This window comes from Natator depressus, chromosome 6, assembly GCF_965152275.1.
Source record: "Natator depressus isolate rNatDep1 chromosome 6, rNatDep2.hap1, whole genome shotgun sequence".
Classification (NCBI taxonomy): Eukaryota; Metazoa; Chordata; order Testudines; family Cheloniidae; genus Natator; species Natator depressus.
Genome location: NC_134239.1, coordinates 13,447,658 through 13,475,655, shown reverse-complemented (window position 1 = coordinate 13,475,655; position 27,998 = coordinate 13,447,658). Strand labels below are relative to the sequence as shown.

General features: G+C 50.1%; 1 protein-coding gene across 6 annotated transcripts; it reads left to right on the top strand.

The window, feature by feature from the left end:
• CTNND1 (catenin delta 1) lies at nucleotides 1-27,993 on the top strand. 6 transcript variants are annotated; one of them, XM_074954514.1, is made up of 19 exons: nucleotides 1-268; nucleotides 2,216-2,287; nucleotides 3,328-3,486; nucleotides 3,774-4,306; nucleotides 11,640-12,103; nucleotides 12,188-12,371; nucleotides 12,785-12,902; nucleotides 13,577-13,730; nucleotides 14,062-14,079; nucleotides 14,344-14,412; nucleotides 16,088-16,215; nucleotides 22,405-22,555; nucleotides 23,002-23,194; nucleotides 23,346-23,460; nucleotides 24,400-24,487; nucleotides 24,942-24,989; nucleotides 25,229-25,329; nucleotides 25,661-25,723; nucleotides 25,979-27,993. In XM_074954514.1, exons 1-19 carry the CDS (start codon nucleotides 74-76, stop codon nucleotides 25,985-25,987), a joined length of 2,862 nt encoding a protein of 953 aa, XP_074810615.1. In that variant the 5' UTR covers nucleotides 1-73; the 3' UTR covers nucleotides 25,988-27,993. The 6 variants fall into 6 exon arrangements, with proteins under 6 accessions (XP_074810615.1, XP_074810614.1, XP_074810618.1 ...); XM_074954513.1 differs by having other exon boundaries at nucleotides 25,976-27,993; XM_074954517.1 differs by lacking the exon at nucleotides 25,661-25,723.
• The last annotated feature ends 5 nt before the right edge of the window (nucleotides 27,994-27,998 follow it).

Genomic DNA, 27,998 nt, shown 5'->3' with positions numbered 1-27,998 from the left:
CGCTGGTTTTCTCACACGCCCCGTGCCCTACACCCTCCCTCCTCCCCACCCCCTGTGTGGGGCCCTCGTCACCATGGACGACTCGGAAGTGGAGTCAACTGCCAGCATCCTGGCCTCCGTCAAGGAGCAGGAGGCACAGTTTGAGAAGCTGACCCGGGCGCTGGAGGAGGAGCGGCGCCACGTCTCGGCGCAGCTGGAGCGCGTCCGGGTCTCCCCGCAGGATGCCAGCCAGACGATGGCCAACGGCACCCTCACCCGCCGGCATCAGGTAAAACCCCCTTGGGGGAGAGGTGGGCTTGGCAGAGCCCTTTTTGGCTGCTCCTGCATGAACTGTGGTGGATGTGGGAGGAGTATTTGGCAGTCTGGCTCCTATCAGAGTTGCCCTGCCCCCTCCCAACTGGCTCACAGAGGAGCTGTCTCTGCACCTAATAGATTTGAGTAACTGCTGTAAGAACTTACCAGATGAACTGCAGGTCTGGGGGCGTGAGGTGGCATTGCTTGACCTCTCACTGATGCACAGAGGGCCCTCCATACATCTGAGTGTAGGATTAGTGCGCTGGGGAACAGCTGCATGGGCCAGCCTCCATAGTGCTGTAGACTTGTGGATTGGGACTCCGCGACAGATGCAGCCCTGCCCAGAAAACCAGGGGCCTCTGGCTCCCTTGCCCCAAAGCCCTATAACTAGTTGTGAGGCCAGAGGTACCGGCGTCTCTGCTCTCCTGGGGTGCTTGCCTGGTACCGTCTATAACCTGATGACGTGACACCTGTTGTACAAAGTGCCCACCCTGGGGATGTGGTAGGCAGAGCCCAGGAACTCACAGGTGGCTTTGAGTGGCACTCTGGGCTCTAGCTAAGTGCCACTTCTCTCCTCCGCGCACCCCCCCCCCCCCCCGGAAAAAAAGAAATCTGCTGCTGCACCAATCTAGAGGCCATGTTGTATTTGTGGCCCCCACTGTCCCAGTATTTGGGTACCTCATAATCTTCAATGTACTTATTCACCCCCTAGTGTTTGGTGTGGCAGGCAGAGCTGCTGTTATCCCCATAGCTCCAGATCGGGAACTGAGACAAAAAGATCAAAATACTTTCCAAGGCTCCAGCAAGTGTAGAGTGGCAGAGACCTGGGTTCAATACCCTACTCTGAAGTCCCAGGCTAGCACCTTTAAACACTGAGTAGTCAGATGGGACAGGCCAAGTGCCAGGAGGGGATGAGGGAAGAGTCTGCCTGAGTCTCCAGGGCTCTTAACTTACACTGCAGCAGGCAGTACATTTGGCTTGATCTCCTTTCTCTTCTTGTGGCTATCTTACCCTCTGTACTGTTGGATTTTGTTAAGGGGTAGAAGTCAAGACCCTCTGTGCCCTGTTTTAAAGGGCCAGAGGACAGCTGCACTGGCAATGCACAGAGGGTTTGGTTGTCTGGCTGAGGATACTGGTGCTACTGAGAAATTTCCCAGGCCACATTGGAGTTAGACAAGTGGATTTTTATTCTTCAAAGTGGCGGGGGGGAGAACAGTTCCCTGGGCCATAAGTGGGAGGAGAAGTGAACGTATGTGAATATGATAGGCAGTGATAAGCAGTTATGCTCTGTGGTCTGCTTTTGACTCTCCACGCTGTTCTGTTCCCTCTAATCTCCCTGAAATGCTGGTATGTCTCATCTGGTGGCCTGTGGCTTCCACATCAAAAGAAGATGTGAAATGTCTTGTGTGTGTGTCTCTCTCTCTCTCTGATGGAGTTGGGGTGTGTGTACCCAGAAGGGGGCCTTAGCCCTTCTGGTAGGAGGTACATGGAGTCTGGCTGCCATGTGGAGCACTGGGATGTCTGGAGGGTGGAACACTAGAAATGGCTGCTTTTTAACTCCTCCTGGGGACTCTCCAGACTGCACTGGGGAATAGCATCGGTCTCCTGCTTGGCTGTGTAGCACAATCTCTGCAGCACCATGCCCTTCACCTAGGGGATTGAGATCTCAGGGCATGGAATCGCCCTGGCTGCTCTTTACCACCTCTACCTGCTGCTAACCTCTGGGGCACTGGAATTGGATGCTGCTGAGTCTGGAACTGAGACTAGGGTGTGAGGCTGTCAGTACTGTCCTTACAAGGTGGAGTGGGGCACTAATCCCAAGGGCATGAGGCCTGGCCTTTCTTGCTGGGAGGCAACAGGACGATGCATCCTAGGCGATGGACTAGGAAGCATTATAACGAGCTGATGTGGCTTGTTTCAGAACGGCCGTTTCCTGGGCGATGCTGACTTGGAGAGGCAGAAATTTCCAGATCTGAAACTCAACGGACCACCGGTAAAGGACTTCTGGGAGGAGCTGGGATCTCTTGTTGGGGGCAAGGCCTGAGTTCAGGGGCACAGTGGCTGGTTTTTTCCTCCTTGTGGAAGGGACCCATCTTTTTAGGTGTTGCTGGCAAGGCTTCCCCACCCCTATCTGTGCCATAGTGCATTCTCTGCAGCCACCAGCAAGCAACAGTGATGCCAGGGAAGCCTCTCTCCTTTGGGTAGATGTTTTCTGGCTTTCGGCAGAAAGCCCTACCACAAATCCCTTCATCCTGGGCACTCCTCCCATTTCACTTCTAGGGCATATGCCCTGTAGTAGAAGCTGGAGGGATGGGCTTGGGCTCTGCAGGCAACCAAATATGTGAGGGGCAGTGTCAGCACAGGGCCAGTCTCCTCTTGTAGCTAGTGGTTTCCATTTAAAGTGTGTGTGTGTGTGTGTGGGGGAGACCCTCCCCACTGTGTTGTGGATAGAAAACTCTCTAATAAAGGGCTCCTGCTACACCCATGTAGTTTCAGTTATCACTCCTTTAAATGAGAATGGAAGACAGGATCCAACAGGAAACACAGAACAGCCCTCCAGGCTCTGAGATCCTCTTATTTCCTTTATGCACCACTCCCAAATGACACCGATCTCCCTCCCAACAAGGGGACCATGCAATCTGTCTTCCTCCTGCATCAAGCTGAGGAGAGCACCCTGCTTGGCTTCCTCCCCACCCCCTGGTCTGGCCACCATTGCTGCCAGGCTGCTGCTCCCCAGATGCTACTGCCTACTGTGCCAGCCTAGCACAGTGAGAATGGGGTTGGGGGAGCATCTGGGGCCTGTGAGGGTGGGGGGGCAATGACGGGTGACCCACCTAGATCCTTCCCCCAACCCACTGGTGGGTTGGGACCCACTGTTTTGGAAATGCTGCTCTAGCCAGGAGATGGCTGAGTGCATCCTTGCCTAGACAGTACAGATAGAGAGCTAAGGTCGTGGAAATGCTGTCTCCTGTGGGTGGGATCTGGCACTGTTCACAATCTGGGCTGACTTGGTGTGCTCTTCCCTCATCCCAGGACCGCAGCCACCTCCTCTACAGCACAATCCCCAGGATGCAGGACCCGGGCCAGATTGTGGAGGAGACGTATACCATGGAGGAGGACCCAGAGGGTGCCATGTCGGTTGTCTCAGTGGAGACATCTGATGATGGGACCACCCGGCGCACAGAGACCACGGTGAGGGACAGTAAAAGAAAGGGGACTGTCTTATCTTCAGTAGTGTTGATCTGGCCTGCCCTCCCCCGGGGTTGGTGAGATGGCCTGTACACTAAACTCTCTATCCTATGTGTTTCTGTAGCACTGTTAACTGAAGCTGGGGATGAGGGCTACTGGTCAAGATGGAGGGGCACAAGCAGAGCTGGGGGAGTTCAAGCCTGAGATAGCAGGGAGGTTTGGATGATTAGGGGACATCGGCAGCCCTTGCATTTGTGATCTGAGAGCATATCCTTTTCCCATCTCTTCAGGTGAAGAAGGTGGTGAAGACTGTGACCACGCGGACAGTACAGCAGGTCCCCGTTGGGCCAGATGGGTTACCTGTGGAGGGTTCTCCTGTCTCCAATAACTACATCCAGACAGTGGACAGAAACTTCCGTAAAAATGGTAATGGGGGGCCTGGCAGCTACATGAGCCAGCCTGGCACTGCCACACTCCCCCGCAACTATCACTATTCAGATGGCTATGGTCGCCCCTATGAGGACGGCTACCCTGGCAGCGACCACAGCTATGGCAGCCTGTCCCGTGTGACCCGTATTGATGAACGTTATCGTCCCACCATGGATGGCTACCGGGCCCCCAGCCGTCAGGATATCTATGGTCCCCAGCCACAGGTGCGGGTAGGGGGGAGCAACGTGGACCTGAACCGCTTTCACCCAGAACCGTATGGGCTGGAGGACGACCAGCGCAGCATTGGCTACGAAGACCTGGACTATGGGATGATGCCTGACTACGGCACGGCCAGGCGGGCGGGGACTCCCTCAGACCCCAGGCGGCGACTCAGGTAGGAACAGCAGGCTTTACACACTGTAGCAGAACACTTTTTTCCCCTGAGTATTATTCCCCTCTTCTCTCTCTCCTCTCCCCCCCCCGTGCCCAGCAGTGGGTGATTCCAGCAAAGGTGTGGACCTCCATAAGGCAACTATTAATAGCTTGTGGCTGTGTTGGGGCTGTGGTTATTACTCCTGAATGTCTTAGCCTAATTGTCATAGCTGTGGCATCTAGTTGACTCTCAAATTATGCAGCTGCGGCATTTAACCTCCCTGCAGCAGTGAGTACTACAGAGTTATCGTGCACTGTCTGGAGGCTTTTGTTCTGGACATACTGTCTCTTGATCGCATGCCCCATGGTTTTGATGTTGGTGGGCAAAGTTTAATGAGGGAGACAGGGACTGATTGTGAGTCCTAAGATGCCTTGATCTCTCTTTCCTTCCCCAGCCCCCCTTTGCATTGTGTCAAGATGCGCCCTGCCAGTTTGGCAGGGGTTTCTGTTCCTGTAAGCCTGGCCCTACCAGGGGTGGGCAAATTTTTGGCCCGAGAGCCACATCAGAGTGCGAAACTGTATGGAGGGCCAGGTAGGGAAGGCTGTGCCTCCTCAAACAGCTTGGCTACTGCCCTCTGACCACCTCCACCCCATCCGACCACCCCATCTCCTGACTGCCCCTTATCCAAGCCCCGGCCCCCTCACCATGCTGCTCAGAGCAGCATATCTGGCCGCTGCGCTGCCTGGCCGGAGCCAGACACACTGCCGCGCTGCCCTGTATGAGCAGGCAGCCCTGCCGCCCAGAGTGTTGTCTGTGCGGCCGTGTGGCTGTGGGAGAGGGGGGACAGCGGGGGAGGGGCTGGGGGCTAGCCTCCTGGGCCAGGAGATCAGGGGCTGGGCAGGGCAGTCCCGTGGGCTGGATGTGGCCCACGGGCTGTAATTTGCCCACCTGTGCCCTATAGCCTGAGTCTGCTTGGGTTGGACAAAATAAGTTTGCTGTCAAAGAATGCATTTTGGTTAGTGCCACTGCACAGCAGCATCAAATCTGTTGTTGCTGCACATTGATGCAAAGACGTGAACGTCTCCGCAGAGTGTTGACTTAAACTTGCAGCTACCGCTGAGCTGGGATTCTAGGGTGTGAGGGGTCAGCCTGAAGGAGGATTGATTCCTGGGCAGGTGGCTGACTTGGGGTGCACAGCGCCTTGAAGGAACACACTGGGGAGGAGAAGTGATCAAATCTGACAATAGCAATTGGATCCCCTGTGCCTTGTGCAAATCAGTCACTTCCCTAGCTGATTAGCCAAGTGCTGCTTTGACGGGATGACTGCACTCTGGGGTCCTATAAAAGTCTGGCATTGCTGCTTCTGTGACACTGTATTGTCCTAGGAGTGCTGCTAATGTACTATTTACACAGAATAAACTGAGGAGCCAATGTGAGGAAGGGAACCAGACAGGAACATCCCCACAGGAAGTTGTTGCCTGCACTTCTATGCTATCTAAGTATTTGATGCTCCAACCTGCTCCAGCGTGTGTGGTTTAAAAAAAATAAAATAAAAAATCTGTGGAAAGGCTTTGGCTTTGTGCAAGGGACTTGGCTCCTTTGAGCTGAGAAGCTCTAGGTTTACTCACTGCCTTGGTGCTGCTGTGTCTGAGGGGGTCTGAGCCCCGAAGCTGAATGCTCAGTAAAATTCCTAGCATGCATGTTGCTGTAGAGCTAGTCTTTGATTGTAGAGAATGAAACTATAAAGGCCTGGTTCAGCATCCAGCTAACCCCACTCGCATCTCTCTGAGTCCTGAAGGTCACTTAGTTCTGGCTCTGGGCTGCCAAGGGGAACAAATTCCAAAGGCTAGAAGCCCTGCTACTCAGCGCCATAGAGGGATCAAATTTGCGAGTCCTGAGTCTGGACTAGGGATGAGAAATCTTTTCTGAGTAACTTGCTCTGCAGCCTTTCTGGACTCTGGCATCTTGATGCCTTCTTATCTAGGCTGAGCAACAGCCCCTCTTCCATCCAGGTCCCCCACTCTGTCAGTCTGGGAGGAGTGGAAGGCTGTAAGATTCATACTCCGTGAAAGGAATGATACAGACAACAAGTGTTCTGGGGTTGCTGCAGCACTTGCAAAGGGCTCTCAAGCTCCCTGGTGGCTTTATGCGGACACCAAACAGGAAGGGGCACTAGATGAACTCTGTGGGGCATGCTCTGGGGAGAAGAAGCAGTGTCCTAGCACAGCCCCATGGGCTCTCATCTGGGAAGAACTGAACTCACTGAAGGGTCACGCCATGTCAGCATCCTTGCACCTGGCAGCTAGCAGTACTCTGTCGTCACTGGTGTCACAAACTGCAGAATCTGTATGGCTGTCATGCCCTTGTCCTCCAGCTCCCCAGCTGTGGAACAGGCTCTGTGTTTTATCCGCAGACTGGCTGATAAAGATCACAGAAATCCATGGAATCCGAGTGTTGTTGGAGTTGGCTCATCACCACTATCTCAATTACCTTTTTGTTTTGAATCTCCTGCTTTTGGGGATGGTACCTGGCAAGATTAACAACCCCAAGATGTTTTTTTGAGCAAGGTCCTAAACATTACTTACTTTGAAGCGTGCTTGGCAAATTGCCCTCCTGAAGGAAGTCATTAACAATCCATCTCTTTCTCCCACCCCCGGTGTGCCTAGTGTCTCTACTGGCTATAATCAGCCATGATGGACACGGGTCCATCTTGCATGTCTAGTTGCAACTTGTTAAGCATGCACAAAACCTCAGGACATGAAACTGAATGAGATCAAAGCACTGTAGATGAATTCTTTTGTCCTTCGCTTTCCCATGGAAACACTTGGACTGTCCTGAGTCAATAGAAACAAGTTGACCTTTCACTGTAGCAAGAGGCATTCAGAACTGCCAGTGTCCTGATGCAGCCCAGCTTAGTGTGGATGCTTAATACTGAGCTGGAGTGGAGTTACATATAACAGTTAAGGAGTACTCCGTCTTGACCACAGCCATGGCATAGGAACCAACTGTCTTCAGTGTGGCGTGTTACTGAGATCAGGTCTTGTGGAGCTAGAGCTTCAGCCTTTTTCCCAGACTGCAGAGGGTGACATGGCAGTCAGTCTGTACACCCTGTCACCATGACACATGGCTGTGGGGCACTGGATTGCAGGGTAACCACTGATGGTGGCGAAGCAGCAAAATCTCCATTGACCCAGAACTTGCCAATCAAAATGGCTTCCGAGGGTGACTCAAACAGAATTGCCACCCCAACAGGAGTAACTGGTCTGACCTGAAGCTGTACCACTGATCAGACCGTTACTTCTTCTGTCTAATACATATCCAGCATGCTCACCAGTGAGTGGAATCAGAAACCCTTCAAATAATCCATGGTTGTAATGTAAGAGTGGGCATGTCCTACGCTTGATCCGATGCAAAGAGACAACTGCATGATCAGTCAAAAACTCCTCTAGGCAAAGCTGATCCAAGGTACAGGACCTGGCTGGGGTCTTGTCCATACTAGAAAAGTTTTTGCAGGCGTAGCTATACCAGCAAGCCCTCCTAGTGTAGATGCAGCTTGTACAGCCTGGCATAAAGTGGTTTCTACTGGCATAATTTACACTAGTTCTCTGACAAAGTATATTGGCATAAAAGTTCTTGTCAGTATAGGTATATCTGTACTAGTGCTTACACTGATATAACTGTGCTGGCATGTTCCAGGCCTGGTCAACACCTGTGTGAACACTGCATTGTATGAGTTTTGCACATGCAAGGCATTTTAAGCAGCCTCTTACTGCAATGCCTCTTTCTTAAGACTGGCTTTACTTTTAAACTAGGCTGCTTAGATCTGCAATCCAAGTTACAAAGGGGCAAATCTTTGTTTAAAAAAAACAAAAAAACCTTTTCTGTTCTCCTAATAAGGGCAGGCAAGTAGGAGGATATTTTTGTGCCTGGGATGATAGATTTAATTTCAACGTTGTAGGGATTGAAACAAACTAGGGCTGTCGCGCGATTAAACAGAATAGAATACCATTTATTTAAATATTTTTGCATGTTTTCTACTTTTTCAAATATATTGATTTCAATTACAACACAGAATACAACATGTACAGTGCTCACTTTATATTTTTGATTACAAGTATTTGCACTGTAAAAACTTTCAGTGGCACTATAGTACTTGTATCAGATTTTCTTTATCATGAAAATTGAACTTACAAATGTAGAATTGTGTGTGGAAAAAACAAAACAAAACAAACTGTTCGAAAATAAAACAGTGTAAAATTTTAGGCCCGCAAGTCCACTCAGTCCTACTTCTTGTTCAGCCAATCGCTCAGACAAACAAGTTTGTTTACATTTGCAGGAGATAATGCTGCCTGCTTCTTGTTGAAAGTGAGAATAGGTGTTCTTATGGCACTGTTGTTGCCGGTGTCGCAAGATATTTACGTGCCAGATGTGCTAAAGATTCATATGTCGCTTCAGCCACCATTCCAGGGGCCATGCATCCATTCTGATGATGGGTTCTGCTCGATAGCTATCTAAAGGCATGCGGACTGATGCATGTTCATTTTTCATAATATGAGTCAGATGCCACTAGCAGAAAGTTGATTTTTCTTTTTTGGTGGTTTGGGTTCTGTAGTTTCCACATTGGAGTGTTGCTCTTTTAAGACTTCTGAAAGCATGCTCCACACCTTATCCCTCTCCGATTTTGGAAGGCACGTCAGATTCTTAACTACAGCACATGACCCAAAATTTATCTTTAGAAATCTCACATTGGTACCTTCTTTGTGTTTTGTTAAATCTTGTATAACATGAAATATATAGCAGAATGTGGGTAAAACAGCAGGGGACATACAGTTCTCCCCCAAGGAGTTCAGTCACAAATTTAATTAACACTTTTTCATTTTTTTTTTTTTTAAATGAGCGCCATCAGCATGGAAGCATGTCCTCTAGAATGGTGGCTGAAGCATGAAGGGGCATACGAATGTTTAGCACATCTGGCATGTAAATATCTTGTGATACCGGCAACAACAGTGCCATAGAAATACCTGTTATCACTTTCTGGTGACGGAAATAAGAAGAGGACAGTATTATCTCCTGTAAATGTAAACAAACTTGTTTTGTTTTAGCCATTGGCTGAACAAGAAGTAGGACTGTGTGGACTTGTAGGCTCTGAAGTTTTTACATTGTTTTTTGAGTGCAGTTAGGTAACAAACCTACATTTGTAAGTCACACTTTCACAACAAATTATACTACAGTTCTTGTATGAGGTGAATTGAAAAATACTATTTTTATAGTGCAAATAGTTATAATAAATAAACACTTTGATTTCAATTATAACACAGAATACAATATATAAAAATGTAGAAAAACTGCCAAAATTTTTAATTTCAGTTTTAATTGCACTGTTAATTGCAGTTGATTAATCCAGATTAATTTTTTAATCCAGATTAATTTTTTTCAGTTAATCACATGAGTTAACTGCGATTAATTGACAGTCCTAAAACAAACCCAACGCAGTTGAGAAGGTTAACAGAACGGACTCATCAGCATGTGTGCTATTTTTTTACTCTGTCTGTGTCCAGTAAAAAGTGACATTAGACTGGTCAGTATTGCTCCTGGTTACCTAGGGCCCCATTGTGCTAGGCACCACATGTACAATGGAGATAGCCCCTGCCTCAAAGAGCATACAGCCCTGAATAGACCAGTCAAAGTATGGGGGAGAAATATTCTTTCTCCACTCTGCAGAAGAGGGGTAGCCAAGATGTACAGAGACTTGGCCAGGGTGACAGTGTCTGTGTCAGGACTGGGAACTGACGTGAAATCTCCAGAGTCGCACTCCAGTGCTGTAACCACAAGCTGACATTCGTATAGGCTTTTCCCTTGCTAGTCTCCATGTAGGAAGACTAATTTTGTTTGTATTGCATTAGCCCCTAGGCCAGGATCAGCACCACATTCTGTTCAGGGAGAATGTTTTTTTTTTGTTTTGCTTTTTAAGTGTGTGTGTGTGTGTCTCTGTCCCTCCCTCCCCCCAAAAAGAAAAGGAGTACTTGTGGCACCTTAGAGGCTAACAATTTTATTTGAGCATAAGCTTTTGTGAGCTACATACAGCTCACTTCATCAGATGCAAGTGAGTTGTAGCTCATGAAAGCTTATGCTCATATAAATGGGTTAGTCTCTAAGGTGCCACAAGTCCTCCTTTTCTTTTTGCAGATACAGACTATCACGGCTGCTACTCTGAAACCTTTTCTTTCTTCTCTTCTGCCCCCCCCCCCCCCCACCAGGGCGAACCCCTCTGATATTTGACTTCAAAATTAGTTATGTGAAAACAACTCTGTCCATATTTGGCTTCTCAAAGCGTTTTGTGAAAAGCAATTTTGCACTTAAACTGTGCGTGTTTTGGTATCTTCAACGTCATTGTATGACGACTCCTGGCAAAGGGAGGAATTGACTGTCTTGATGCAGCAGCAGCAGTATTGACATTTATTGTATCCCATAGGAATTGGGTATTCTTGAAATCTGATCCAGCTACCTAACAGGAGGCTGTACCCACTTAATGACTCTGTAATAGTCCTCTTTGCATGAAACATTTAGAACCAGCCTGGCAGAGGCTCTGGAGAACACTAAATAGGAATGATTCTTCGCTAGGGTGGGGAGAGCAGGCTTGATGACCTAATAGGTTGTTTCCGTCTCTGACTTATCTGGATTTACACTGGTGGCATCAGCTTGCCCTCTAGCGGCCAGAAGATGGAACTAATTTGCAGACCGTTCTCTGTCTTAAGAAAGTAGAGCTGCTGCTTCTGTGGTTCTAGGGTCTCTGGGGATGATGACATGCTGATGTAACATCCAGGTGCCCTGACTTACTGTTGTGTCAGGTGCTCTAAGCCTAGTAAGATGCTGCCCCAAAGGGCAGACAGGAAGAGCCCTGGACATTGGTCCTGCTATTGTACATTTATCTGTCCAGGCAAAGGAAGCTGCTACCATCACATGGCTTAGGTTGAAGGGCTGAGGGGAAGAGGGTGTAGACCTGGCTGGCCACAGTCCAGCTCCAAGCAGACAGAAACCCACATCTGGCCCCCTTCACCGCAATTGCCAGTGGAGACTATTCATTGTAGAAGCCAAGAACCATAAACACAGAATTACCCTTCTGTAGAGGGAAAGAGCTCTCTAGTCCTGGGGGCCTGTATGAAGGGATGCTGATACTACCTGTGCAGAGGCGCATGGTTTCTAGTGTTCTCAGAGTCCCAGTCTCGCAATGGAACTTCTGTTAGCCTCTCTGGTTCTGTTTCCCAGCGCTAGGGGATGGAGACTGAGGTCCACTCCCCTTCACGGAGCTCAAGCTCTGTTTCCCTTTCTAACTCCATTCCTCTCTCCTCTGCAGGAGTTATGAGGATATGCTGGTGGATGAGGTGGTCCCTGATCAGTACTACTGGGCCCCACTGGCCCAGCATGAGCGGGGCAGCCTGGCGAGCCTGGACAGCCTGCGGAAGGGAGGGACCCTGCCAGCCAACTGGCGCCAGCCAGAGCTGCCTGAGGTGATTGCCATGCTGAACTTCCGTCTGGACGCGGTTAAATCCAACGCAGCAGCTTACCTGCAGCACCTGTGCTACCGCAATGACAAGGTGAAGACAGAGGTGCGAAAGCTGAAGGGCATTCCAGTGCTGGTGGGGCTGCTGGACCACCCCAAGAAGGAGGTACACTACGGGGCTTGTGGGGCCCTCAAGAATATCTCCTTTGGCCGAGACCAGGACAACAAGATTGCCATCAAGAACTGTGATGGTGTCCCTGCCCTGGTGCGGCTGCTGCGCAAGGCCCGTGACATGGACCTCACTGAGGTCATCACAGGTAATGGGTGGTCTGGGAGTGGTTGCTGGGGAGGGGGACCTGTGTAGTGCCTTGGTCTCACTGGCTGCATGTGCTCTGTCTCAGGGACATTGTGGAATCTCTCCTCTCATGACTCTATAAAGATGGCCATTGTGGACCACGCGCTGCATGCCCTCACTGATGAGGTCATCATCCCACGCTCCGGCTGGGAAAGAGAGCCCAACGAGGACTCCAAGCCACGCCACATAGAGTGGGGGTCGGTGCTCACCAACACCGCTGGCTGCCTTAGGTATATGCTGGAGAGGTGACGGGAAGGTGGCATCTGAGCCTGTGGCACCTCAGGCTGAGCTTGTGCTGTAACTGGAATTCCCCTCCCACCTTCAGGAGGCTGGTGGCTTTTTCTTCATCATAGCTCTTTGGGGAAGGGGAGATTTCTAGACTTGGTATCTGGATGACTAGAGGCAGAACTGCATGGCAGTGGTAGTGCTGGTGATGGGAAGATATTAATTGCCTCTCCAATGCATGATCAGTCCCTGGTGTGCCTTTTATGGCTTGTCTAGCTCAGTCCTTCTCTAGGTCAGGGAGAGACTTGGGTCGTTCAGCTTGGTGGGAGCAGGAACATGAGAGCAATCTAGTCCTTCAGAGGCTCTGAGGTGCTGCCACTACGGCTGTCTCACCCTCCAATGCTCTCTTCCCCTCTAGAAATGTGAGCTCTGAGCGAAGCGAGGCTCGTCGGAAACTGCGTGAGTGCGATGGGTTGGTGGATGCCTTGATATACATTGTCCAGTCAGAGATTGGCCAGAAAGACTGCAACAGCAAGGTAATGGAGCAACACTTTCCATCCCCAGTAGATGGGAGCATGTTACGGGGGCCAAACCAGTGACTGTTCTGGCATCTGGCTCTGCTTTTGTTTCTGACGGTGCCTGTAGGAAGAGATGTAGTACTGACCTGTCTTCAGTCACTGCCTTTCCTTCCTGTGACTTTCCTTCCTCCTTTTCAGCATCAGTTCCCTTCTAGGGCCAGGAGGGGAAGAGATTCTGGACCCACCTGACGTCCCCACCTTTAAAACGGGACGGGACTGAGTTTTTCAGAATGGTTTGCAGCCTGGGCTGATCTTTCTGTGCTTGGAAGTAGAGGCTGCTCTGAATTAATGGTATCCAAACATTGGTCCATGAGTTGATCACCAGCAGGTGACCAAGCCTTGGTGCCCACAGAGCAAAGCACGATCTGAGGATCAAGCACCAGGCTGGGGGATCTGAGGCTGGGAAGGAGAGGTAATGATGGAATTATCTTCTTAAGCAGTAGCCTGAAGCATTGAAGTGCTGGAGAGCTACTGCCCTAAGCCAAGTAACAGTTGCCCCTTCCTCCCTGTGACCTCTGAACCTTCACACTATCCCTTATGGCTCTGAAGTATCAGGTGACTGGTAAGCCAGCTTGTCTCATTGTGAATGACACTCCCTCCCTTTTCTCCCCCCTCCCGCTTCCTCTCTTCAGCTGGTGGAGAATTGTGTCTGCCTGCTGCGGAACCTATCGTATCAAGTCCACCGTGAGATCCCGCACGCCGAGCGCTACCAGGAGACGCCCCTTAACCCCGCCAACAATGCTGGGCCCCACGCTGCCAGCTGCTTTGGTGCCAAGAAAGGCAAAGGTAATGCCTGTCTTAGTGGGGAGGAAAATGGGGCTTCTTACCATCATGTGCTAACAATCTCTAGCAAGAAGGCTAAATCACTCTTATAACAGCAGTGAGACTGCCCCTGCCTGCATCTCTAGCCCTTGGTGTTCAGGGCCCTGTGGTGGGTTGATGTGCTGTGTTATCAGGGAAATGACAGAAGGATCTCCACTAACTTCAGGCCTTTCCCATCTCCTTTTTTCCCCTCTCCCTCCTCCTTGCTTTCCTGCCAAACCACCCTGTGATCCTGTTGGTACATATCCTCTCCTGTTTCCTCTCTCTCCTGTCCTTCTCTCCGCTTCACCAATAGACGAGTGGTTCTCCAGAGGTGAGTACTCTCTTGTCTTTTTCCCTCATGTTAGTTTGGGTTCTCTCCTCTGCCCACTTCCCAGTGAGTGCATGTGGGGTGGATGTTCACAACACTGGCTAAGGAATGCTCTCTGTAGGAGATGCCCACACTATCCCAACAGCACCTGAAGATTTATTCTGATACACTTGCTCCAATTAGTGAGAGAAATAAGGGATCTGGCTGGGAGGTGGTGGAATAAGCTATGCTAATACCTTGTACTCACTACTTTCATTCCTTTTGAAGGCAAAAAGCCTCTAGAAGAGCCTGGTGCCGATACAGTGGACTTTCCCAAAAGAACAAGCCCTGCAAAAGGTATGCTCCCCAGTGCATTTGCTCTACCCTTCTCCTCCCCCAGCTCCTGGTGATATTATCTCAAACTCCATTAAATAGAAGCCAGTTAAACAAAGACTGGTTTTAGGAGGGGTGGAGATACAGACAACTAAATTACACGAAAATAAATGCTGCCTAGTGTAATAAATCCATGACACACAGGAGTTTTGGGAAGAGCCACTCCTGCTTGGCTTATAAGGAGGAGGATGGTGCAGTGGTCAGGGCACTAGCCAAGGACTTGGGGTCAATTTCTTGCTATGCCATACTGTGACCTTGGGAAAATAACTTAGCCTCAGTCCCCAATCTGTACAGGGATAACAACACTACCCTGCCTCCCAAGGGGTGTTGAGCATAAATACATTAAAGATTATGAGGTACTCAGATACTACAGTGATTTGGGGGGTGTGGGGGGAGAGCAGATAAGCACCATGGGTGACTGGAGCTACACATGACCAAGGTAAGGGCAATAACAGGTATACTGTTGTCATGGCAAGTGTCTAGTAGCTACTGTTAACTTTCCTGCTGTGCAGAACAAGTGCAGCAGTGGTATTGGCAAATGTCCTGGATTCTTTTGAAACCAGGACGAGACTGTGCACATTATACCTTTTGGTAAAACAAAGAGTGAGTGTTAAACTCCAGGAGCTGCAGGCATTCAGAACTAGAACTGGTTGGAAAAGGTACAGGGTTTGAAGTTCAAAGGGCTCTCTTCAAACATCTGTGAATTTTTGGCTCTCTCTCTATTTCTCCACTGGAAAATGAGGTGTGGAGAAGAAATAAACCTAAAAACTCAATTTTTGACAAAATGAGAAAATTCAGAAAACTCTTGCAGAAACTTTGGCTTTTAAAAATGAAAATTTCAAATGAAACTTTACTGGCCTTACTCCAAACAAAGGATCAGGTGCTCATGAGACTTTGCACCCTAATCAGTATGTAGACTAGTCTTTTTCAGTAAAACACTTCGCAGGACCGGAGACCAAACCCCTCTGCCTAATGTCACCTGGATGTGACTGCAACCCCAGCACTTCCAGCTGATCTGGTTTGAAGACCTGTTCTGTACAGTTGTGGCTGTGAACACTGTTGAAGTGTTCCTGCTGTGCTCATGTGTTGGTGGGGAAAGGCTTCTGTAAACATTACAGTTGCTTGAACTAGTTCTGTAGGTGCCAAGAGTATCTACTGGTGATGAGGCTTGAGTCCTCCCTCTTCTCCCTGTATCAAGCTTTCGGACACTGCTGTGGTTGGCTGCTGTGACCATTACCTCCCCTAAATCTGGCCTGGTGTAAGAGGAATGGCATAAAGGGGCATGCCGCATCAAATAGCTAAACCTTACCCTTTCTTAGTAACACCTTAGATTTTAAAAATTATTCTAGCACCTGTCTGAGTGCTCTGTTGCTTCACTTGACTGAAGTAACTGTCTGGGCTAGTGCAGGAGTGCCAGCCACAGTGCTGTGCTATCCGGGTTTCCAGTGCTATGGGGCAATGGTTTAAAAACTAAATTGTTTTGATCTAGTTCTTCTACTTCTAATCACTTGGGAAGGGGAGAGGCAAAACATGCACCTTGTGTCAATTGTCTAACCTACTGGATAGGCCATTGCTTACTCTGCTACTTAATGAACCTCTCGGATAAGCCCTACCTGTTACTCCCTGTCTCGCTTTCTAGGGTATGAGCTCCTCTTCCAACCAGAAGTAGTCCGGATATATATCTCCTTGCTGAAGGAGAGCAAGACCCCTGCCATCCTAGAGGCCTCAGCAGGAGCCATCCAGAACCTGTGTGCTGGTCGCTGGACGGTGAGTCACTTCCAAGGAGAGACAGACTGGGAACCTGATCTTAAAAACGAGGAGAGAATGAAGCCTTGGAGCTGGGCGGGGCTGGGGCACATCAGAAAGGAGGGATCACCCATCCAGTACTGGCATAGGGGGTCCAGGTACCCAGAGGCAGATTAAGGGTTCCTGGGCCAGAACAAGTGAGCCCTCCTTTCTGCCCCTGACTGTAGCCCCAAGAAGCTCTATCCTTGTGTCTTGGCCCTAGGGCTGCAGTAGTGAGAGAGCTCCTCCAGGGCTGCAGGGGGTGTCCAGGTACTGGGGCTTCCCCCTGCCACCCCTGCGCTTCTGCCAGGGATGGTGTGGGGGTGTGTAGGGCGATCAGGCTTCCCCTGCTGCCCCAAGGCTTCTTCCTGGGACAGGGCATGGGTGGGCGGTGCAGGGGGTGGGGAGCACTGGAGCTTCCCTTGGCACCCCAAAGCTTCTACCCAGGACGAGGCATGGGTGGGGGATGTGGGGGCTTGTTGGGTGGGGGGAGGGGCGCTGGGGGCTGCCCAGCGCTGCTGGGGACCAGGGGTGGGCGCTGCTGCTGGAGCTTCCCCTTCTGCAACAGATTTCCGCTGCGCGGGGTGAGGGGGGTGGTCTTTCTTGGGCCCCTGGGCATTGGTGTAACTGATTTCCAGCATTACCATGACATCAAAGCTGCTGTGGGAGCCATGTCCCACTCCCAGATTCATTACTGGGACCAGCCCAAAGTCAAAGACACGGGTAATCTCGTGGAAAGATACTAACTCTAATTCTAGCACATACCCCTTCCTCCAGAGCCATGTGTGGGCACTCCTTCAGTATAAATGCCAATGTCTCCCCGTCTGCCCAACATCTTCAGCCATCTGTGCCCTGGGCATCGACTCTGTATTAGTGTGCAATATAACTGGTTGCACAAGCTGGTGGTGGGTTGTCTCTGAGGTTAAGCCTCATGCAGGAGTGCTGAGCAGTTCCTGCTGTAGGAGGAGAGAGACAGGAGAAATGACAGAGCGTGATGTTGCAGGGAAGACCAATCAGGAGCTCTTATTTCTTCAAGTATGTCCCTGTGGGTGCTCCGCTTTAGGTGTCGGTGCGTCCCTGCGCTGGAAATCAGAGATTTTAGGTAGCAGTGCTCGTTCGGGGCATGAGCAGCAGCTGTCTCGCGGTGTCATTGGCGCCTCTTGTAGCGCGCACGCAAACTGACCCCCTCCGTTCCTTCTCTATCATCCTCTGCTGCAGATGGAGCTCAATGGCAGTGCTGCCTCTTCAAAAATCTTTAGGAAAAAAAATCATTTACATCGTAGTTTTAGCTTAGTTTGATTAGACTTGACTTAGGCAGTTATTTGGGGGGGGGGATTTTCTTTTTCTTTCCCTTTAGTTTTAGTTTCTTAGATTAGCAGTAGAAACAGTTTTTTTGTTCACATTTCCCAACCCAGTTGTAGGGAAAAAGCATAGGACACAATATGCCTGGCTCACCTGGTTTTCAGAGATGCGACTCCTGCCCCAAGGCAGTGCCCGTCTGACAGCCACGCATCTTCTGTCCTCTGCCCGGGGGAAACTCGTATCCCCCAGAAATGTACTCACTGTACAAGTCTAAAAGCAAGGGCATGGCGAGACAAAGATCTCTGCATTAAAATGATTATGATGGAAAAGTCCCTGCAGCCATCTCAGGAGACACCAACAACTCAGTCACAGACCAGCAAAACTTCTGACAAGGGCAATACTCAGCCTTCCAAAACGTCAAGGAAGTGAGATTTGACCTCCTGAAATAGAGGAGTTCCCCAGTGAGGTCCTTGCCCTCAGTGCCGAGCTCATCCAAAGAGAGCTCCTATGAGACCCCAGGCACCTCCGGCACGGTCCCCTCGCGGACCTCTGCCAAGTCCGATGCACCAGCTCGGAATAGAGGCACCAAGTGTCCTCCATAGCACTGACTACCCTGGTGCAGGAGCTGGTGCCGAAAGCTCATCTGACTCCCATGCTGCTGCTACCAGCACTGACTCATTTGTAGGCACTGACAGATCGACCTTCAACAGCACCAACTACCTCTTCGAAAACTGACCGCAATACCAACATGTCACTGGCCACAGCAGAACCGGTGCTATTTTTACACCAGAGGGACATAATGGTCTCCTCAGCACCGCAATCGCTCCTATTTGACACAGTGCAATCTCCTGGCCAGAGAATGGGACACAGCCCAACTCCCTAGTGGTGGAAGCTGTCAATCACAGCAGCAAGCAACCCCAGTTCCATTCTACACAGAACAAGGAACATAGACTAGACCTCTTTGGTTGTAAAATATACTCCTCAGCCCCACTCTAATTCAGGGTGGTGAACTATTCTGCCCTCTTGGCAAATTATGACTTCTCTAATTATGGCAAACTGCAGGAATTCTTAGAGGATCTTCCTGAAGTCAAACATCCCCAGCTCAAGGCCATCATGACCGAAGGACAGATAATAGCCCACACAGCTCTACAGGCCTCAATGGATGTGGCAGACACAGCCGCACGAACAATGGTGATGCACAGAGCATCCTGGTTGCAGGCGTCGGGAATCCCGAAAGAACTACAGCTAAAGGTGAAGACCTTCCTTTTGACCGTGAAAAGCTCTTTTCGTCTAAAACAGATGAGGTCTTATGTACTATGAAGCACTCTCAGGCCACATTACATACCATAGGCGCATACACCCTGCCTAGCAAACGATGTCGTTTCACACCATATCAAAGAACAAGACACATCTTTCCACCCCCAACAACAGCGGCATTTTGACCATAATCGGAATAAACAACGTCCTCAAAGACGTAGAGCCCTGCAACATCAGGCCTCTTCTTCTCAACCATCCACAACCAAGCCTCAATTTTGAAGTCTAGGTCAAGGGTCTGAATGACCTCCCCCAGACTATAGCACTATCAGACACTTATGCACATTTTTCACCACCGCTTATGCCCATTTTACCACACTTGGGCAGCTATAACAAAGGACCAGTGGGTACTGGAAATCATAAGATCTGGTTATGCTATCCCCTTCCTCTCCATACCACCCACTCTTCCCCTTTCCCCATCCCTCTTCAAAGACCCCCTCTCACGAGCACCTCCTACAACAGGAGGTGGACCACCTCCTGGATCTGGGTGCTGTGGAACGAGTTCCAAATCAATATGAAGGGAAGGATTTCTACTCAAACTACTTCCTCACCAAAAAGAAAAGCGGTGGATGGAGACCCATCTTAGATCTCCGGAAGGTAAACAAATTTGTTCGCAGCCACAGTTCAAAATGGTTACATTAGCCACAATCATACCAGCACTAGATGGGTGTAGGGGGGAGGGGGGACTGGTTTTCAGCCCTCAACCTTCAAGGTGCATATTTTCATATCGCCATACATCTGGCCCACAGACAATTCTTGAGGTTCACAGTAGGATCCAACCAATACTGAGTCCTACCCTTTGGCCTCTCCACTGCCCCTCAAGTTTTTTTTTTAAAAAACGCTCTCTAGGTAATAGCTGCACACTTACAACCCAGAGGGGTGCTGATCTTCCCGTACTTGGACGACTGCCTATTGAAACGTACGACCCGGGAGGAGGCGACACACATGGTACAAATAACCATAGAGCTGTTCCATAAGCTAGGGTTTCAGATAAATTCAAAGAATCAACTCTAACCCCAACACAACGCCTGGAGTTCATAGGCGCCTACCTCGACTCCGTACAAACCAAGGCAATACTATCAAACCACAGGTTCGTGACAATGAACACACTCATTTCGACTATCACCAGGAATCCACAAACCTCTGTGAGGACTTGCCTTCAGCTCCTGGGACATATGGCGGGCACGGCCTTCATCGTAAAGCACAGAAGATTCCACATGCGCTGTCTTCAGGGCTGGCTGAGCGCTGTGTATATGCCCAGTGCAAACAGCCTAAGCAAAAGAGTCACATGGCTTCCAAAGGCCCTCACATCTTTACACTGGTGGATGAAACCAGAAAATGTTTGTATGGGCATCCCCTTTCAACAGGACCCTCCATCGCTCACTATCACGACAGACGCGTCCCTGATGGGTTGGGGCGCTCATTTGGACCACCACATCATATAGAGCAAGTGGTTGGTGATGGAAACTCAACTTCACATCAACCTCCTAGAGCTCAGAGCAGTACACAATGCATGTCATCACTTCCTGCCAATAATACAGAACAAATCAATTTGCATACTAATGGACAACATCACATGCATATTCTATATTAATTGACAAGGATGCCTTTCTCATATTGTGGAACACATCACTCCTGTATGCATTCCTGCCGATACCTTTAATCTCACGACTGATTCACAAGATATGGACTGACAGAGTGCACGCCATTCTGATTGTCCCCACCTGGCTCAGACAGACTTGGTTCCCCTACCTTTCACACCTGGCAGTGTGTGCTCCACACACCCTTTCCTTATGGGCGGATCTTCTGTCACAGAACAAGGGCCAAACACTCCATCCCCATCCGGAGAAGTTCCACCTCAAAGCATGGCTCCTACGTGGTTTCAAAATGGAGAACTAGACTGTTCAGAAAGAGTGAAACAGAGATTACTAAACAGCAGACGATCTACCACTAGAAATGTGCTATGGCTACATCAATAGCCTTCCTAAAGAATATCCCTTTAATGGTGTGTGAGTGAGAGAGAGAGACGGAGGCGCCGAAGCCCCTACCATCCACAGGGGGGGAGGTGTTCTACAGACACCTAAAGTGGAGCACCCACAGGGACACTACTCAAAATAGTCACTCACCTTGTGCAGTAACTATGGTTCTTCAAGATGTGTCCCCTTGTGGATGCTCCACTACCCGCCCTCCTCCCCTCTGCTTTGGAATTTTTGCTATCTGACTCCACGGTGGTGAAGGAACAGAGGGGCTCGGGTTTTGCGTGCGCTACAAGAGGCGCCAGTGACACTGAGACAGCTGCTGTGTGCGCATGCCCCAACCGAGCACTGCTACCTAAAATCTCCGATCTGCGGCACAGGGATGCACAGACTTGGACCTAAAGTGGAGCATCCACAACTACTTCTGTGTCCCACAAAGGGGTGCTTAGTGTCTTGAGTCCCACAGCTGTGAGTCAGATGCCGAAGTCCAGCTAAACTAGTTGTCGTCTGTGCCTTTGAAGCGGCGTCTTGCATGTGCTGTGCAAGCTGTCTGAATAACATAACTTGTTTTGGGGCCTAGCTTCTTGGGGAGCCTCTGCTTTCCTTTTTCAGACTGACCCTGCATTAAATGCAACTTCTCTAGTCAATGGTTGAGTTGCCCATAACTGCATAGTAAATTGTATTTTTGGTTCAAACTCTTTGGGATGGGAACTGTCCCTTGCCACGTCTAGCACAATGGACTCCTGAGTTGGTTGAGGCCTCTACCCATGCTCCTGCAAATGTCAGGCAATGGTCTCTCCAGCAGTGTATCCTGTCTCTGATGTGGTCAGGCCAGCTGTGTCAGATAAAGGTGTGAGAAGTGCCATAATGGACAACTCTTAATGACTGGTCCCATATGCAGTTTCTTCCTGACCCTGGGCAGTAAGTCCATGGCTCATGCTCTGATGTATGACCACTTACCCTTCTGTCTTAGTGGTACTTGCAACACAGCTCTGGTTCCTGTGTTGTGGCTGAACACGTGGTTAATTTGCGCTATTTAAGTCCATCAAAGCAGAACCTGGTCTCTCCTGTGCTGTTTAATCTAAGGGACTCATGTACTGCTAGTTTCCAGACAAGGTTACCCAAGTCTCTCTACTGTGGTGATTCAGCCATTATTGGAGTACCTCATTCATTCCCTGAATGACCATAGCTTCCTAGTTCAAATACTCCTATGGACTGCCTGAGGTGCACAGACCTGCCAGAAACTGTTCACTAGCTGGGGTCAGGGAAACCTTCCCACTTCTGTTCTGCTGTAGTATTGCATTGATTAGGCTGTTAGGGGGCATTGCCCACCTTGGTAGCATCTAGTGTTATCTGTTCAATACCAGACTGCTGGAGTGGGATGATTCCCGTAGTCGTCCTGGGGAGGACCCTCCTTGCTTCCACTGAACACCCCCCCCCCCCACCCCCCCATTCATATATGGGGCTGGGTGCCAGCCCTAGAGATGGAAGGGGGGGGGAAGGCACAATGCTGTCAGTGAGGACCCATTACCTGCCTTCCCTTGTAACCCCATGGCACCCTGCTCTCATCCTCCTGCAGTATGGCAGGTACATCCGTTCAGCGCTGCGCCAGGAGAAGGGGCTTTCTGCTGTCGCCGACCTCCTGACCCATGACAGTGAGCGGGTGGTGAAAGCAGCATCCGGAGCCTTGCGTAACCTGGCAGTGGATTCCCGCAACAAAGAACTGATAGGTAAGAGCTGTGGAGGCAATGTCTGCTCTGTAGCTGCTCCCCCCCCACCCCCGCCCCCGCCCCGTTACACTCCACTCAACCAAGAGGGCATGTCTTTTCTCTGCATCAGCCAGGAGTTGTCATGGTTCTTGCTTGCTGCCCTTGCCACCTCAAGGGTACTGTGATGCCCCTCATTCCTCTGGGAACTGCTGACTTCTGTTCCATTCCTCTGACCCCAATCATGACTAACATGGGTGCTGTGCTATCTTCCAGAATGCCTCCAGTAGGCTTTGTGGAGGGAGGGGGAAAAGCATCAGAACCAAGCATGGCCAAACACTTCTGTCCATCCATGATCCTCTTGACTCATCTTCCCTCCTGCATGGCTTCCCCCAATTCATCTGGCTGCTTAGTGTTCATCATGCCTTCTGATCCAGTTGTCACTGACCTAATTCTCCCACCTGCTCCAGGTAAACATGCCATCCCCAACCTAGTGAAGAACCTGCCAGGCGGGCAGCAGACCCCAGCCAAGAACCTGTCTGAGGACACAGTGGTGTCGATCCTGAACACTATCAATGAGGTCATTGTGGACAACCTGGAGGCCGCAAAAAAATTGCGTGAGACTCAGGGCATCGAGAAGCTGGTGCTGATCAACAAATCTGGGTAGGTGTGTCCCAGGGGAAGGGTATGCTGGAATCTTGCCTGAGACTTCCTGCCCCCTTTTTTCCCACCCTTTGTCTTTCCATGCATGACTCAGAGGGGACTGGATATTACCCTGTACTGCATCTTCACATTCATGTCTTGCTCTTTCCAGGAACAGATCAGAGAGGGAAGTCCGAGCTGCTGCCCTAGTCTTGCAGACAATCTGGGGGTATAAGGAACTGCGGAAGCCACTGGAGAAGGAAGGATGGAAGAAATCTGACTTCCAGGTACCTGAGGTGACTGGGAGGTTGTTGGTGTGGGGTCATTGGCTTTCAGAGGAGAGACAAGGTTGGTATTTGGGGAGGGGAACTCCACTGGACCTTCTAGCATGTTTCTAATAATGCTTCCTGTTTAGACTCCTTCCCTGTTGCTGATGAGCAATGTCCAGCCTTCTGACACAAGCTGGCCAGTAGCCCTGCTGCCTCATGGTGGGCTAAAATCCCAGCTGTGTTTATATGAAATCCTGGGGAGGAAGGCCATCCTGTAGCTAAGGTGCTGGCCTGGGACTCTGGACGTCTGGGTTCAGTTCCCAGCTCCCCCTGTGTGACCTTGGGCAAGTCACGTGGGGCCAGATACTCGGAAGCCAGCAGCTTCCATTCTCAGTGCAGCTGGGAAGGTTCTTGTTTTAAATAAATACTGTTGTGTGCTGAGAACTCCAGACAATCTGGCTACTTCTCTAGGAACAGATCTTAGAATTCTGGCTTGAATCCCTGTCAGATTCCCATTTGACAGATGGGGATGGGCATTTCCTGCCTTTCTGTGGGGCTTCATGATTAGCATGAGATGAGTATCTGAGCACCTCAGATACTGGATCCCACATACATATGCAAGTTCCTAGATGGTACTAAACTTCCCCCTTGATAGACCGCTATTCTCACAACTCCTTGCAGAAGAGTCAAAATGCAAAGAAGCTTATTCACCAGGCCAAATCCTGTCTTCCACTGCATACTGAACCTCTCGTGTCAGCGGTTCCCAGCCTTCCCTGGAATGGGCTTGACCTCTCTTCAGACACTAGAGGGCAGCACACTTGGATTGGTCTGGATTCTGCCATTGCTGAGCTCCAGCTGTAGAGGCCTGGGTGTGGCAGGCTAAGGGACCTATGTCTGTGTGATCTAGAAACTGGGATGTGTGGGTCATGGATGTTACAGGCCCCCCTCCTGTTTCAGGTGAATCTAAACAATGCCTCTCGGAGCCAGGGAGGTAACTCGTTTGATGACAGCACCTTGCCCCTCATTGACAGGAACCAAAAAGCAGGTATGTCATGCCACTCCCTGTAGACAGCCATGCAGCCCTCACAAGTCCAGTCATACCTATTGACCCCCTACGTTCAGATTGCTTCAGTTGCTCTTTCTGCAAAACCCACCCTGTTGTCCAGTGCAGTTAGTGGGCTCCATGTTCCAAGAGCTGCCTCTGCACCTCACTCTTGGTGGTTTCACTGGGAGCTGTTTGCTCAGCACCTCTGACAGTGTCTATGCTCCAAACTTAACAGTCCATGGGTTAGACTGAGAATGTAGCTGGTGTTTATAAAGGCCCTATAGCACCTTGCATTGAGTTTGTGAGCCATCTGACTTCACTGCAGGTTTAGGTACTTCTTGCTTACCTGAGTGAGCCCAAACAATGAACCAGCTTATCTGCTGCCTGAGAGTTTGCCTGGCTGGGTGAGTACCCTTGAGATCTGGAGTCTGAAACTCCCATCCTCTTTCTCTAGATAAGAAATCCTCCCGAGAGGAGATCCAGATGAGCAACATGGGACCAGGTAAGAAACGGGCAGCTGGCTTACGGCACAGACATGCAGACTAGAGTATGTGGGGATCTGCCTAGAACATGTCCTGCTGCTTAGATCAGAGCCAACACTGGAGAGGGAGGGAATGTGTAAAGGATCAGGAAAGTCATTGTAAATAACTCTTGACTGGCACTACCAGCTTCTTGCGGCCTAAGCTCCCAGCTGCTGGTTGGAGGGGTCTGTCTCACTTGCCATGTGTCCTTCTAATCCAGACAACAACTACTCCACGCTGGACGAGAGAGACCACAACAGGACCCTAGACCGGTCTGGAGACCTGGGCGATGTGGAGCCGCTGAAGGGAGCACCACTGATGGTAAAACCTGCTACCCCTCTCGAGTCTCTTTAGTCCCCTGCTACTTCTGCTCTACTGAATCCCAGAAACCTGGGGCAGGTGGGGAGGGAAGGGCTCTGGACCTAGGTCGTCAAGACAGGCAAATTGGAAGAAGGATACTTATTGGCCTCTGTGTTGGAAGGAGCCAAGGAGAGGACCCAGGCTTCGTCAGGTGACGCTGCTTTTCTGCTCTGCCCTATCTGCTGCCTGGACAGTCCCTGTCTTCCCTCTCAACCCATCAAGCTCAGCCTCCCTTTTCCCCTTCCTTTGTCTTCATCCTTCCCCACACCCCACTAATAATATGTGTCTGCAGGAGGATGAAGGGCAGGAATCCCTGCATGAGGAGGATGACGACTTGTTGGCTTATCCCCCTATGGTATGTCCCAGACTTTTTTTGAGTCTCCTGCTCATGTACACCAGGAAGCTGGAGGATAACCTTCTTGGGCAATCTGGTGGTGCTTGGCCAGTCAAATCATACTCTATTCCAGATCCCAATCACTTGCTGATCTGTGACCATAATCTACCTTGATTTGTTTTGCTTGGTGTGCATTGTGCTCCTGCTTGATGACAACTCCTTCCCCCTGGTGCTAACCAGTTCTCATTTTTCTTTCTCTCTCTCTCTCCACAGCAGAAGATCTAGTCTCCTCCCTGCCTCCGCTCAGTTTGGGCTTATAGTATGTTATATACAACACTTTGTGGTGGAATGGACTGATTTTTACCTTACTTTTGCTGGACTCTTTGTGCCAACTACCCAGCCAAATGATTGGCCCTCTGCACCCCTTCTGCCTGGGGGTGGGGGACATCCGGACGGGGCCCTCCACTCCCTTCTGTAGACGGCTGCCCCTCGATCCTTGGACGCCTTTTATCTTTCCTTCCAAGAGCAACTCCTGCAGACCAAATACTTCCAATGGATCTCACTGGAGCGACTAAGGCAGGCTCTTCAAGGAACTCTTCCCCTGACGCCACAATCTCCTGCTGCACTCTCGGCGCAAGGTGGATCTCAGTGGAGCCCTGTTGTACTGCGTCTGCTTTTCCTTTAAGAGACATCAGCTCTGCTCGTGGAGGCAGGGGTTAAAGCCCACTGCCTCCTCTTAGCCTATAGAATATATTTTTGTGTGTGATCACTTTGCAGCAAAGGATGCTGGGAATACGGGAACATTCCAGGCAGTGGTGATGGGAGGGGTAGGGACTGGCAGTTGTGGGGAGGGGGAAATCACAATACTCCTGTCTCATGATTGATTACATTTGGATGCCAGATGATTGTTTGGGGGAAGGTCTGTCCTGAGCTGAGTTCTGTTTAGTTGGCCTACCGCCTCTATATGGGGGAGGAGAGGTGTGTAAATGGACGTGCAAGGGTGGGGATTGGAACACTTTGCTTTCCACTCTCTAGTGGGGCCTGGGTGAGCGTTCATCCAGATGGGTTGTTCGGGGCAGGTATTTGAGAGAGGAGCCAGCTTGGAAGAAAGTGGCGAGGGATGTGAGGGAGAAGATCCTGGTATGTAGCAAGGGCAGGGCTGGCTTTCAGATGGGAAGAGGATGTCAGGTTTTTTAAGAGGTGCACTGTTTTGTTAACTGTCTTAAGTCTGAGAGTGCCATGGCTTAGGGTATGCCGGGAGGAGGGGGTGATGGATTGGGAGGGATGGTGATAGGAAGTAAAAACTGACTTGTAACTACTATCCCCATCCCATACACCTTGGGTGAATGCAGCAGTGTCTGTCGGTCTCTCGACATGTGCCTTTCTTTGCCACTGTGAAACAGTTTCTTCCAACTCATAGGCTCTCTTGCCTGGTAGAGGAGGAGTGTGTTTTGGATTCAAGGGGTTGGGGATCTCTGGCATAGACTAGCTTCTGCTCTCCTCCCCACTTGGGGCTCTAGTCTTACTGTGTTGATACCTCCCCTTGACACAAGGGGTAGCTGGATTCCCAGGAATGTTTGGGTTGTGGGGATAAATAAGGGCTTCTCTGTCCTACCTAAATCCTCATTGGAGTGAGGTGGGGAAGTGAGAGCATTGTCAACCTGCGACTGGGAAGCTTCAGGGACTTAGGTGGGAACACCAAGTGGTCTTGGCCTTCTCACACCATTCAGCCAGGTGGAAGAGGAAACCATGGGTGCTCTGATGAAGGGGGTGTGTCTTTGCCTCCCCATGGAAGACATTCCTAGCCCCTCTTCTGCATACAGTGCAACTGGAAGCCTCCCCTTAAGGCCACAAACTGGACCTATATTGCTCTAGTCTTGCATGCTCAAATGGGATTCTCATTTTTCCCCCCCACTGTGCATGCACTACACAAGGGGGAAGGTCTGGGCTGGGAGATCTCTGTGCCTCTCTAACCCCACCTTTGTCACTTCCAGCCTCTTTCCCCTGGAAGAGACTGAAGTACAAATCCAAGCTGTCTTTCTGGGGTCTAACTCTTATGTATGTAAAACACTAATTCCTTTTTTAATTCCAGATGAACCAAAAACTCCTCCTTTCCCCTACAGACTGCTTTAGCGCCTGCAGCGGGGAACCAATAACTAACTATTTTGCTCTCTTCTGTACCCCTTGTTCTGGGGTGCCGGGAACCTGTTCTTTGTCTGATTCCTGCGCGCTCTCTTGTAATGCTTTTAAAACAAAATGATTTTTTATATAAATAAAGTTTTTAAAGTGTGGATCT